Source organism: Numenius arquata, chromosome 1 (genome assembly GCF_964106895.1).
Source record: "Numenius arquata chromosome 1, bNumArq3.hap1.1, whole genome shotgun sequence".
Taxonomy (NCBI): domain Eukaryota; kingdom Metazoa; phylum Chordata; class Aves; order Charadriiformes; family Scolopacidae; genus Numenius; species Numenius arquata.
This window is the reverse complement of record NC_133576.1, coordinates 75,622,337-75,636,066: the sequence shown is the minus strand read 5'-3', so window position 1 is coordinate 75,636,066 and position 13,730 is coordinate 75,622,337. Positions and strand designations below refer to the sequence as shown.

At 37.3% G+C, this 13,730-nt stretch overlaps 1 protein-coding gene across 1 annotated transcript in view; it reads left to right on the top strand.

The window, feature by feature from the left end:
• The first annotated feature begins 227 nt into the window (after positions 1-227).
• Positions 228-13,730, top strand: part of ATP11A (ATPase phospholipid transporting 11A) — a 57,258-nt gene continuing 43,755 nt past the window's right edge. The window contains exons 1-3 of the mRNA XM_074149603.1: positions 228-374; positions 11,989-12,078; positions 13,107-13,187. Coding sequence (XP_074005704.1) covers positions 228-374; positions 11,989-12,078; positions 13,107-13,187 — 318 coding nt within the window. The remainder of the gene's footprint in view (positions 375-11,988; positions 12,079-13,106; positions 13,188-13,730) is intronic.

Here is a 13,730-nt window from a genome sequence, read left to right as displayed (position 1 = left end):
AATAGTAATTTTTGTCAATTCCCTTTTATGGTCTTAAGGGAAAGTGCAGTGCAATTAAGGCAGAGTTTTGACAATTGACTTAGTTTTATGTTTTACTGGTCTTGAGATTTTATAGAGAAGTGTGAGGGGTCACACACTGATGCCTGTGTATGTGTTGATGATCAGACGCACGATTAGTTAATTCAGTGTGCGGCTCATCTTCCTGCAGAAATACTAAGTGAACTGACATGGTGGCTGTTTTTCCCCCACAGTGTGCTGGAGAAGAGAATTGGGTGGACAGTCGGACTATTTATGTTGGGCATCATGAACCACCTCCAGGCACTGAAGCATACATTCCACAGAGGTTTCCAGATAACCGAATAGTCTCATCAAAGGTAGTGGTATATTCTTTCATTCATTTACATAAATCAGAGTAAGCTATTCTTTGTGGTTTTGTTTATTTCCTTAAAGATTTTCTTCCTATATATTTATGTGCTTTACTGTAACTGGCAAAGGTAAAATGAAAGTATCTCAAGTATCTTCCACAAAAACTAGTTGCCTCCAACATGAACAGGAAGAGAATGACGGCTCCAATGTTTACTATAGTACATAGTAAAGTCTTAGAGTGGTAATGTGCTTTTCTACAAAGGACTAAGAAAGCAGGTTTCATTTGGAGTAACCCTGGAGTAAAGAAAATTTTCCCAAGGAAAGACCGCATCCTTCTTTACCATTTGAGGTAAAGCAACACCTCAAAGTACTATAAAATAGTATGATCAATATATGTGTTCAACAAATGAAGCATCTCCACAATAACAGTGCTAATCCCCTCAAAATCTCTTATTGACAAAAACCCATAGAAATAATACTATTTTTTACATGTACAAGTGAATCATTCTTGAACTCTTCATATTGTGATAAATTTGTGCCCTTTAGAAACCTCCAGTTGTCCCTCACTTTAACTAGTAAATCTTTCTGTAAGCTTTGGGAACTTCCTGTGAGCAGTTGGGGTGTTGGTACACTCCACCTGTTTAGACTGACTTGGCAATGGCACGCACCTTTAACCAATTATGAAATGACAAACTAAAAAGAACAGCTCCTCTACTGAGAACTTATTTTTGAGCAGTGGCTCAGATCCACAGACTCAGTTTTAGAACCTTGGTAGCATTATGATCTCAAGGAACTGTGTGCTTACCTTCATCTATCTTAACACTTTCCATCCATAGACATAATGGCAAAGCTGTAATAAACCACACACTTTTCTCAAGCTGTGTCTCACTTATGTGAAATTTTGTATTTTACTACCTTCCTTCACTACTGTTTTTACTACCTTCTTTTTGTACTTTGTTCAAAGACAGTGTGATAACAAACAGCACAGTATCTAGGCATCTTTAATTGGATAGAGTGTTCAAAAGGTAATGCAGTAAATAGTCCAGATGGAATACAGTCACACTAGTACAGTGGGAAATCCTTTGCTCTTCACATTAATTTGTATTTCCTTTTGGATTATTGAAAAGTAAATACATTTTATGCCAATTTTTGTATTCCTGTGACACTTGTTTTTTTCATCTCATAAATCTCATCTGGGACATATGTAAATAAAGCCATTGAAGTTACTGCTGATACTTTTTGAAATAAGAACATCCTACTCAACTCTGCAAGATGTTTTACATCTTTTTGTGGTGGTGAAATCAGTGTAAGTTTCAAGTTACCGTGCTTTGCTGAGTGAGATTTTTAAGTATGACTTAAACCTGGATTGAGCTGAGGATCCCTGCCAGCAATTAGTGAATATGTATGGTTTCAACTAGTTCAGGAAACAGACTTCACTTTGTTTTTATTTAGATATAAAGCATGTTCAGTTAAATGTTTTAAATGTTAAACTCTTTAGTTGTGAATCTGTAAAGAGGTTTTCATAAACAAAAGATTATTGATGGAAATTCTCAAATTTTCTGTTTATTGATTAAATGTCACGCTTAAAAAATGAAATAAGTTGTGAAAGTAAATAGTGGTGATATTTCAGTACAGAACAGAGTTCACATAAATGCTTTATAGTACTGAACAGTTCCTTAGACTGCTGAAAGCTCAGTTTTAATGACAGTTGTCTTTATATGAGAACTCTCCGTGCTGTCTTGCCTGTACAGTCCCTTTCAAGTAAACTCTGTTATTTGCATGCTCCATCCCAAACAGCCTGGGTAAAGCAGCATTGTGAATTGACTTGCATTCCTTCTGATTCTGTAAGCTAGTTAGCTCTTAGCCTTCCACTCTGTCCTTGAGCACTCATAAGTGTCCTTATGAACACTCTGGAGGGGCACCTACCACAGCTTAGGAAACGGGGATGTAAGCTTCCTGAAAAATGACCGAATGTACAAAATTAAGATCGAAAATTGTTAGAGTAAGATAAAGATACATGCACGCAAGCACACTGTATAATGTTGCCTCAACCATGAAGGATATTTCCTTCATCTTTTGTCAGTAAGACAGATAGTAACTTTCAGCTATGCTTTTATAGGTCTTTAATGCTTATATAAGAAAGTATATGATTGCTCTTCAAGGATGAGGAACTCTGATTTTCCAAGTACAGATTTGACCAATTTAAGATTAACTGAGTTTCTAAAAAGGGTAGTTTAAAACCATGAGGAAACCTCATCAATTAGACTATCTGTATTCTGCTGTAATAACAAATGTCCTGTCATAAAGCCCTGGAAAAAGAAGGCAGCTTGAAATAACTAGGCAAGTCTAAGGTTCATATTATTTCCTTCCAAAGGTAAACTTTACTGTGCTTTGCCAGAGGTTTTCTGGTGTCAGCAAGATAATAATTTGATTCCAGTACAGAGGGATATTTCTTGTATATTGCAGTGTCACTGTGGAATGTGGTAAATGCTCTGTCTGCTTAATGACATATCCCTCATCATGAAAAGTTATATCTAAACAGACCTTGGCCAGACAAAAATAGTGCTTTGATGTGATGTGTTAATTCAATTACGATTTTAACAATGCATTACAAACAAAAAGGCTGTGTTGAAATAATAAGCGGCAAAAAATGATGTCTTTTGCATTGTGTGTGCAGTTTGCTTATGTTCTAGAGGTAGTGACCTTTGTAAGGTGGATCCGTATGTTGATCTAACTTTTAGCTACTTCAGCTGCCCAGGGCATTAGCCTTTAAAGTAGCTGTTGTGTGCCCTTCATTGAGTTTATCATATGACAGTGATGCAGCACAGCAAAATATCAGCTGGTAAAAAATCCTAATGTTTCAAATGAAAAGAAAGAAAAAGTAATTGAATTAGCAGGGAGCGTGCTTTCTTTTTTTTTCTTTAACAATTACTCACATTTGCAATTTTTTACTGATTAGTAAAAGTGCTATATCAAAAGGAAAGTAAGTTAAATTATGCAGCAGTAGTAGTTAGCAGAATTTAGTGGGAGACAACTTTTTTCCTTCTTCTGAAACAAGATTACAGAATTTTAAAGACTGATGAATTACAAAATAACTTTTTAATGTGAAACGTCCTTAAGGTCCAAGCTTCCTGTTTTTGTGCCAGGAGTATCCTAATCAGTATACTAAATAGAGTATTTGCACATGCATAGTAATACATGAATGTCCCTGACCAGCTAAGAATTGCCAAAGGTCCATCTGGCACAGTGTGTTGTCACCAGCAGTAGATGCCTAGGGAAGAATGCAAGAATAAGTAAGCACAGAGTGATACTTCCCCCAAATACTCTCTTAGTATTTGCTGATCTATGATTTAGCCATTTCTGAGCCAAGTGATGATTTTGTATTTAATAAGTCTTTAATAAATTTCTCCTTGCTCACTTTCTTCAATACTTTTTGCACCCATGTAAATTTTCAGAATATGTAGTTAGGGCACAGTTAAACTGGGAGAATGTTTGCCAAAAGAAACTATGAACCTTCATTTTGAAATGCTTGCTCATTTCAGTTCACATTCCAAGTTCTTGAATCTGAGAACAGCTGTTAGTCCCTGTTCATCTTCTTGATTCTGTTAGTTATCTTCCACCATATTCCTTTCCAGGCTCAATAATTGTCTGTTCATTATTTGCTTGTGTGGAAGCTAGTTCATACCTTTGCTCAGATCTGGTCTGTACCTTTTCCTAAGCCAGCTGTAGAGTTTTTAAGATGGAAAAATCCACATATCGTTTAATGTATAGGCAAACTATGGATTTATGCAGTGGCATAATGATGGTTTTAGGTCTTTATTAATTTGTTAATAATTTCTAACATTCAAATTCCTTTTCCTGATGTTGATCTGATATCTTTATAGAACTTCTATGCTTCAAGGATCTTTTTCATTTCTAGACAAAGTAGGGATTTGCATCTTCTGTTCTAGCTGAATCAATAAACTGAAGACTAATTGGATGTGTACACTTGTCTCTTGAACAGAGGAGAAAGTTGTATAGAAAATAAAATCATCTTTGAGGTAACAACATGGAGTTCTCTAAGAATGTGTTTAATTACAATTACTGCTTTTGACAGACAACCTAAAGGAAGAACTAAAAATTTCAGAGATACCAGGATAGGAATAGTCTGTTGAATGAGAGATCAGAGACTTCCGGGTGTCAGAGACAGCTAACAAACTTTAAAACCCCAGGAATATCCTGGAGGAGGGCTGATTGTTTTTTCTGTACCACCCATAGAGAAAGCTGGGTCAGAGAGACTTAGAAAGTCTTTTATTCTTCTTTTCAGTCTGTGGGTAATTGATAATAGTATTTTGCCTTGATTCTGCCTAGCTGTAAACTTTTCCTGTCATAGTTTCATAAAGAGAAATTTTTACAGTTACAAAACCCTACTTGTGCATGGGTCATTAACATAACATGGAAACAGTGGGGCCTAAGCTCCCAGAAGATGATACTGAAGAGTAGTGGAATATGATGCTTAAGAGAAATGCAAGATTGAATCTACAGCGAATGCAGAACTGTTACTTGAAGAACTTGCCCTAAAGTAAAGAGCTTTCATTCAAATTAATTTATGATATGAAATTATGAAATGCTGACTTGTACTGTAGCTTTATTTCCTGTTCTTCTTATAAAGGAGTAATGGGAAAACGGTACTAATATTAACTCCTGTTTTGAAATGCTGTACAACTGTATTCATGGACCAGAAGTGCTCCCAGTTTTGTTTCACAAATAATACTATCTTCTGTTGTCTGTATGTTTCCTTGGGACTTCCCATCAAATACTGATTCAAACATTGGTTGTATGAGAATGGCCTGAAACGATGGTGCTGCCTGTTGAGAATCCTATAAATTGCAAGGGAGACCTTAGCTACCTTCAGTGCTAATCTGATTAATTGTGAGTCATCTCAATAGCAGTGACTAATAGTTAAATGAAGTTAAGTGATTCTGACATGTTTCAGTGAATGTTGTTGAAATGTTCCTTTCTTCCAGCAGAAATTCATGCCCTTGTGCTGTACCTCTTCCCTGCAGCACTCGCTCTTAGTGTCATTATAAAATACAAGGACTGAGGGGTTCTGATTTCTCATTTCATGGCTACCTTTAGAAGAAATGTTAATACTGAAGCTTAAGGAAATATTAAAATGCCTCCACTAAGATGAGCCACTTGGAACCCAAACCTCTCCAAAGTGATGCTTCATAACTGGAAGGATTTGTCTGGCCTCTCTAGGACCATAGAAGTTTCAAGATGAGGAGTTCAAACACAGCCTTAAGCAATGACATTTGAAAGTCAAAAAAAGCATCCAGAGCCCACAGTGGGAACCAGCATAGGCATGTATTTGTAAAGCTAGTAGATATTTGTGTAGCATGCCATGTGGGGGCAGAGAAGATGGGTAGACACAAATGCATATGGGACAGGTACCAGTGCAGGGAATGTTGTATATGCCTTTTAGTGTGTACATACTTATCTGCTCTAAAAGCAGCTGTAACACAGAGCTCCCAGTTTGTGCCCGGGTAATCCACTGACTCACAAGCCATACTGGCTGAAGCAGAAGGTCAGATACAACACTGCAAGTGTTAAATTGTCAGGCTTGCCTGTCCATGTCAAAGGGACAGGAACTGTTAGTAATGAAGAAGAGTAAATCTTAAAAGTAGATCAGCAAACTCAAATGCTTCCGAATCTATTGAACTCTGTCTGGTGCCATCTCAGGGATAGCAATACTTGTGATGGGATGGGAGTGCATGAGCTTGCAGTTCTCCTTCCAGGTATGATAATATAATTTCCTTCTGTGGACAACTGCCAGTGCCTAGAAAGAGCAAGGAAGAGCTGTTAGCTCTTGACGATGCTGCTCGGGGTGGGATTTCCAGGGCAAGGGCTCTCTGCAGCCTCCCTTGTGTTTCTGGAAGAAGCCAGCTACCCTTCCTCTGACTTTTCCATTCTCTGCTGGTACTGCCCCTAACAAAGCCTTTAAGTTGAGTATTTCGTATCAGTATGGAGTCTGCAAGCAGTGAGAGAGAAGTGGAAGAAAGGAAGGAAAGCAAGCAGGTCCAAACTCAGCACCAGGGAGTGTAGTTCTCACTTCACATAGGAGACAGTGAAGCTTGCTCACTCACACACATTTTCTTCTGTTTTCCTAATGCTTTCTGTGACTTCTGTCTGTAGTCAGTCATCCTTGCTGTTGTGGTTTTGTTTTTTGTTTTTTTTTTTTCTTTTTCTAATTATAATAAGATAAACTTCCAGATTCTGGGGGATGTCTTTGTCAGAATTGTTCCTGGAGATATAGCCCCTATTCGATAAGATTCAGAGTTGCTGAACAAGGACTACTAAAGATAGGCTGCTTTGTTTGTAGTAGAAATCCTGTATTACCTGCAACTATTTCTAAGGAACTCTATGACAAGTTATGTATGCTTGTTTATTCGAGTGTGTAGGCACCATTTGAACTAATTTCCCCAAATCAGTTTCATTTTTGCACTCTCTGAATTTACTGGTGTCTTTTAGTCACATGCCAAAAGCCCTACACATAACAGAGTTTACAGTGATCCCTGTCATGTGAACGACCCTACATCATCAAGTGCAGTGTGCACTTGCAGCCCAGAAGGCCAATCACATCCTGGGCTGCATCAAAAGATGCGTTGCCAGCAGATCAGAGAGGTGATTCTGCCACTTTGGTCTGGTAAGACCTCACCTGGAGTACTGTGTACAGGTCTGGAGCCCTCAATATAGGAAGGACATGGACCTGATGGAGCAGGTCCAGAGGAGGGCCATGAAAATGATCAGGGGGTTGGAACACCTCTGCTACGAGGACAGGCTGAGAGAGCTCAGGTTGTTCAGCCTGGAGAAGAGGGGGCTTCAGGGAGCCTCATAGCAGCCTTCCAGTACCTGAGGGGGGCCTATAGGAAGGCTGGGGAGAGCCTGTTTACAAAGGCCTGCAGTGACAGGACAAGGGGCAATGGCTTTAAGCTGGAGAAGAGCAGATTGAGATTGGGTATTAGGAACAAGTTCTTTACTATGAGGGTGGTGGAACACTGGCACAGGTTGGCCAAGGAGGTGGTTGAGGCCCCTTCCCTTGAGGTATTAAAGGCAAGGCTCGACGAGGCCCTGGGCAACCTGGTCTAGTTGGGGGTGTCCCTGCTGACTGCAGGGAGGTTGGACTAGATGACCTTCGGAGGTCCCTTCCGGCCCAGACCATTCTATGATTCTATGATCATGTGGTGTGGAGAAACAGGGGGCTCTTTCTCAGTGGAGTGGTTAACACTGTGCAGGTGGTGCACATGTTAATACTTTCATCAAAATATAGTAATTTTTTGTATTTCTACATTCATTCCAAACTGTCCTAAACATTGCAAAGTGGTTTTCAAAATTTCATGGATATTACTATTCAAATTTTATTGAGTCATATATAAGCACAGAATTCTGAAGTTTTTTGCTTGAAGAAGTCAAAGAGTTCAGACTGATTTAAGACATCAAAGAACATAGATCAGTTCTGCTACAACCTTGCTGTGTGGTTATAAGCAAGTCACTTAAAATAGACAAGTCTTACTCTCGACTCAGTTCTTAGGATTTCAGCTAATTATTGATTTCCTTTTTCCACACTCTTTACTGGGGTTTTCTCTGTCAGTTTTCTAGTAGTTAGACAAGACAAATTGTCTTTAAAATTTTTTTAACATCTTTATAAATAAAACTAATTTTTAAGAATTTGTCAAACTTTTGATCAGACCTTTTTTAACTATTCTGTTGAAGGGGGATAACTATATGTAATATATATAATACTTGGGTTGTTTTAATAGCGTAATAATATATAAGGTATTGTTATATATAAAATATTATGTGCACATATATACACACACTATCCAGTTGTTAAGCTGGCAGCCTTAAGAATGTATTGTCTCTTGGTAATTGATAAGTACTATAAAAATCTGTATATTAAAATACTAAAATCAGTATGGACATGTTGAAGTTTTGTGTATATGTCTTGATCTGTTAAAAGAAAAACATGGAAAAACTTAAAGAAGTGACTGCAACTATTGGGCTTTTATCTGTTCTTCCCTGAGTTTATTATCCTCAAGATAAATTTTGTTTTCCACGTGGGATGAGAATAAGCATAGCAAGATAGCAACGTAGTAGATGTTTTTGCCAGAATAGCATTTTAAGCATTTACAAGAAACAGTGGAAAAAGTTGAGGGAAAGGAGTGAAATCGGAGCAGCTTAGAAGTGAGGTGACTGTTTCAAACAGATAAGCTGTAAGAAATCGAGGTGTTGACAGAACTTGATGCAATATAGAGTGCTTTTTTCTTATAGCTCCAGCTTTTGATGTCAAGTGGTTACTTAAGAAACTCTTAAGAAAATATCTGCCTCTTAGGACAGCTGAAATGTGAGCATTCTGGCATATGGATATCAAATGAAAAAGTCAAAATACAATGTTTAAAAAAATTAAACCATTGTTAAGAAGACCCTATTTTATATTTTTGAATTCATGAGGCTGGCTCTAACAAGGAGGTGTTGGAGCTGGAAGCAACACAGCATTAGCAAAGGGGATGTGAGAATTGGTAAGATGGAGCAGGGGCATGAGTGGGAATAGTGCAGAGGTGCATATAAGTAGTCCAAGCACATGATCACAGAAATACACCAGCACTGCAGGTGCTATAAAGATTATAAATGGGAAGAAAATCTACTTGAGTTATGCTGTTTTGACTTGAGACAGACTGATTTTACAGTTCTTTGCACAGTGCTTCAGATGCATCTGTTCGCACAATGTGTTCTTCTTTTGGATGAATACGTAACTACTACTTGCTGTCTGATGTATTATCCTCCTGTATGCAAAAGGCAAGTATGTGCTCTGGCCTCTAAGTCTTTTTGCAGCAATTGAAAAAGATAAGTTAAACCTCCCCAACTTAAAAGCTTCAAGTATGTAACTATTTGGATAACCTTATTTCCTTCAAGTGAGTTACAGTGAAAAAAGGTAGTTAAATTTATGTAAACTGCTTTTCAGAGTTTATAAAGAGCATGACTAGAAATTATCTGAAGAAGAGAGGTGGGATTAGCTCTCTATCTGGGAACAGTAATCTGATGAAATTAATATCTTCATTTTTACTGTCTTCTCTTTTAAGATTTTTATTTTGTTCCTGCCTAACTAGGGTAGAGAAACTGCCTTGAATGCACTCATGAGCTAAATCTTGTTCTGAGTGGCAGCCGCTCTGTTGTTTCTCCTGCGAGTGATTATGGTGGTTAAACACTAATCATCCATTTGTAGATACTTCTCTGAGCTACTGATGGCTGGGGCAGGAAGAGATCTGTCTAGACATCTTAGTGGTCTGTCTTTCATGCCTAAACGCCTTCAAAAATTGTACTTCTTTAAAGAAGAATGGGCAGAATAAAGATGTACTTTGGATGTCTGAAACCCAGAGTAGTAAAGTACTAAAAGTCTGTCAGGTTGTTTGAAAATGAAGTTTTAACAAGTTCTCTGTGTTAAGGAGGCATCCATTTTAAGTAACACCTCTTAAGTTATCTGCTCCCAGGGTATTCATATTCAGGTAAGAAGAGTTGCCAACCAGAGGTAGAGCTGTGGGAAAGACCACTGCTTGACAGGGAAAGCAGTGAGCTGAGGTTGGAATATGAGGAGATTCGGATAGTAAGGGTAAAGATGAACATTCAACCTTTGTATAGGTTGTTTTAACTAATTTACTTGACTTTCTCAATCAGATGTTTACAATAACTAGTTAGTCTGACAACTATATTCTGTCATCACACTTTTAGTCCAATAATCCTCTAGGAGGTTTAAACAGGAAGTTATTGCAGAAGAGATTACATTTTTATTTTATGAATGGTGATTTGGGGAGCTTGTATAAATCGTCAGACTTTAGCAGTCACAAAACCTCTTTAACATGGAAAAAACACTTGTTCTATCAAAAGACCTAAACAGAAATGTAAACAAAAGTTTTTCACTGAAACCTCTGTTCCTTTTTTTCATTCTCAGCAGGCAGAGATTAATAAAAATATTCATAAGATTAGAAAACAGAGATGATTTGCCTGATAAAGTTAATGATGAAAATATAAAATTATTATCGTAGAATACAATCTATATAGTCATATATTACAACAGCAGCTTTGAATTATTAGGACTGTTGTGCAAGGAAAAATAACCCAGTCTAACCGGTTCTCTTTCAAAATTCCAAGAGAAGTAGCTGGGTAGCAGGGAGTGCAAGCAGCATTCCAGTCTGATGAAAAGTATTCTGATTGCAAGATGAGAGCACTTGACCTTCCAGTCGTTGCATGTATGCCTGCCTGAGTTTTGGCTTCCTCACAGGTGATTTAATATTGAGGTAACTATTAAGCAGGATAAGCGTTTACTTAGGGCATATTTAGAATAGATACTGATTGTTGGCACATGATAGTAAAAGAACATCTTGTTCCGATGTCTTACACATGTCCAGGCTTTAACCCCCAAGAGGTAAAAAGATTATTCTACATAATATGAGTTTCATGTACAAGTAAGGCATGCTTCTTGAGAATCCTTTTCATCTGCTGTTGTAATAGAGGTATTTTCCTTTTAGGTCTCTGGCTGTCTTTGCTTTTGGGACCAAATTCAGAAGATGTCTAACTCATGGCATGATTTGCATATCAGCAAGTATCAGTGTAATCTGCTGAGAAGAGACAAGGCACATTTGTAGCAGAGCAAATAAATTAGGAGAAGCTTTTTAGCCTGTCTTCTGTGAAATGAAAGTTGCATTGGAGTTGTCATTTTATTACATGTCAAATGATAATTTGGATAATAAGATGATATAGTGTTAGTTTTCTCAAGCCATTTTTCGCACTTTTTCACACATTTTTAGTTGACATTTTTACATGCATTCCAATAAGCAATGGTTGCAATTTTTTGGTAGGTACGGAGCTGTGTAAAAAGAGTATGGTTGAACCTGCTGCAGGGCAGGGGAAGGGGCTAGATGACATAAGGTGTTCTCTCTCGTACTTTTATATGATCTTTTTTCCTTTGAGTTTTTTGCATTTTCTGTTTGCACTTGCATATACTGTTTCTTGTGTAATTTTATTAATCTTTAGATAACTTGCAAGATCAGTAGAGGAATAGGGAGCCATTTACTCTTATTCACTGCTATAGTTTATTTTGAGGACTGTGTTTGTGTCTAAGCCAAGGAACAGAAGAGGGACTGACAACTTTTATTTGGTCAGTTGCTATGACTGCATAGTTAACTCTTAGAGTGCCACCTACCTTCTCAGGCCATGCATACAAAATAGAAGTCAATTACAAGTGCTGTTTGAAGTGACTAAGATGTTTTTAAAGTCCCTTGATGGCTTTAAATAGACTGTTCTGTAACTAAATCTCCGAATGAACAGCTAGCATTGTTGCTAGTCAAAAATTATTTCAGTCCCTCATATCAAGATTATCACAGTTCAGGAAATTGATATGATTCCAGGAATACATGATTGCCAATTTAAAATTCTATTTCAGTAAAATATTAAACAAAGTAGTAAACACTCCTACTTCTTGTATAATTTAATCTTGTATTGCGAATCATGGATTTGTTTGATTTTTCAGAACATAGAATGCATATAACAGTTCTCTCACAAACTGATAATCTGTGCATTTGTTTTCAGTACACATTTTGGAACTTTGTACCGAAAAATTTGTTTGAGCAATTCAGAAGAATAGCTAACTTCTATTTTCTCATCATTTTCCTTGTTCAGGTAAGCTATCCCTATTTTTCAGTACACTTCTGGACTCTTCCTAAAAAACAAAGGAGTTGACAAAGTTTTAAAAATGCAGTGGTTTTGATGACTGATGAGGTCAATGGTTGAGCCTGGACAGCCTTTTACACTGATGATGTGACAAAAGGAATTCTATTTCATTTCTATTTTGTAAATGGGAATCTAAACTAAAGAGAAATTGCCACCATCACTGGTTTGGCAAGACATCTCGTAATAAAATTGAAAAGAAGTTTTTGAACTGCACTGTCATCAAAGCCTGTAGAGAATCTGAAATATAGGTGCCTACACCATGCTTGCTTAGGGCAGTACATAAATAAATACTTAGTTTTTTAATTACTACCTCAGATAACTAGTTTCCTGCTTTCTAGGTGTCTTTGTTCTGAACCTTTCACAATCGCGTAAATCTGATAAACAGTAAAAATCTCACTAAGTTAAGTGAAAAGCTGTATTACTTTGCTGGCCAGATGGTATAGAAAGAAAAGCTATGCAGATTCCCAGGACAATCTAGATTTTCTTATCATTTGAACTTCCTCCCTGGATTCTTCTACTTTGTCTATAATTGCAGAAGCCACAGCACAATATTTCAGGATTTACTCCTTGCATGTATAAGAGCAGCTGTATTGTATAACATGTAAAAATAGCCCCATGCTAATTTCTAATGCTGTTCAGTATTTTTGCCTCCAAAGCTGCAGTTTTCCAGCCTGGTACTTACTTAACTCTTACAAGCTAATATTTTTACTAGCCATTAATATCTGAATGTTAATGTGATCTAAATACACTATTGTATCTTTTTATAGCATATAAATATATGCTATAAATATAGCACTTTTTAAATTTTATTGATATGTATTCTTAAAATTGTATTAAAGTACTGTTCTTTTTAATTATAGTTCCTTGGTGCTTTGTAAGATATTGGTGAAATGATTACCTGAAACTTCTTGCTTGAAAAATTGACTGCTTACATTCACAAAAATATAACTAGAAAATATTTGTTCCTTTTGTTGCAGTTAATTATTGATACACCTACTAGTCCAGTTACAAGTGGACTTCCACTTTTATTTGTCATCACTGTAACTGCGATCAAACAGGTGAGTAATTTAGTGAGAAAAAATAGGACTAAAGAGAATGTTATTATTTGTTTTGCATTTTATTTTTCACTGACTTTTTGTGTTAGACTGTTTTAGGGCAATGCCTAAAGAAGGATTGCGATGAATTTTGACAGAGTGCTCCTCATTTTAGCTCAAAACTCAGAGGGAGTCTATTTCTTACATACGTGTGATGGACTATGATGATTAAAACAATGACTAACAAAAATGAGGATGTGGTGCATTGACCCTGGCCAGCAGCCAGACACCCACCCAGCTTCTCGCTCACTCCCTTCCCCAGTGGAAAATAGGGGGAAGGTGAAGAGACTCATGTATTGTGTTAGTGACACTTTGATAGGGAAAGAAACAGGTACGCACATGAGCCAAGCAAAGCATGGAATTCATTCACTACTTCCCATTGTCACGCAGATGTCCAGCCACTTCCTGGGAAGCAGGGCCTCAGTATATGTAATATGTGCTTAGGAGGACAAATGCCATCACCACAAATGACCCCCTTCTGCATGTTTTCCCTGAGCTTTGCTGGCT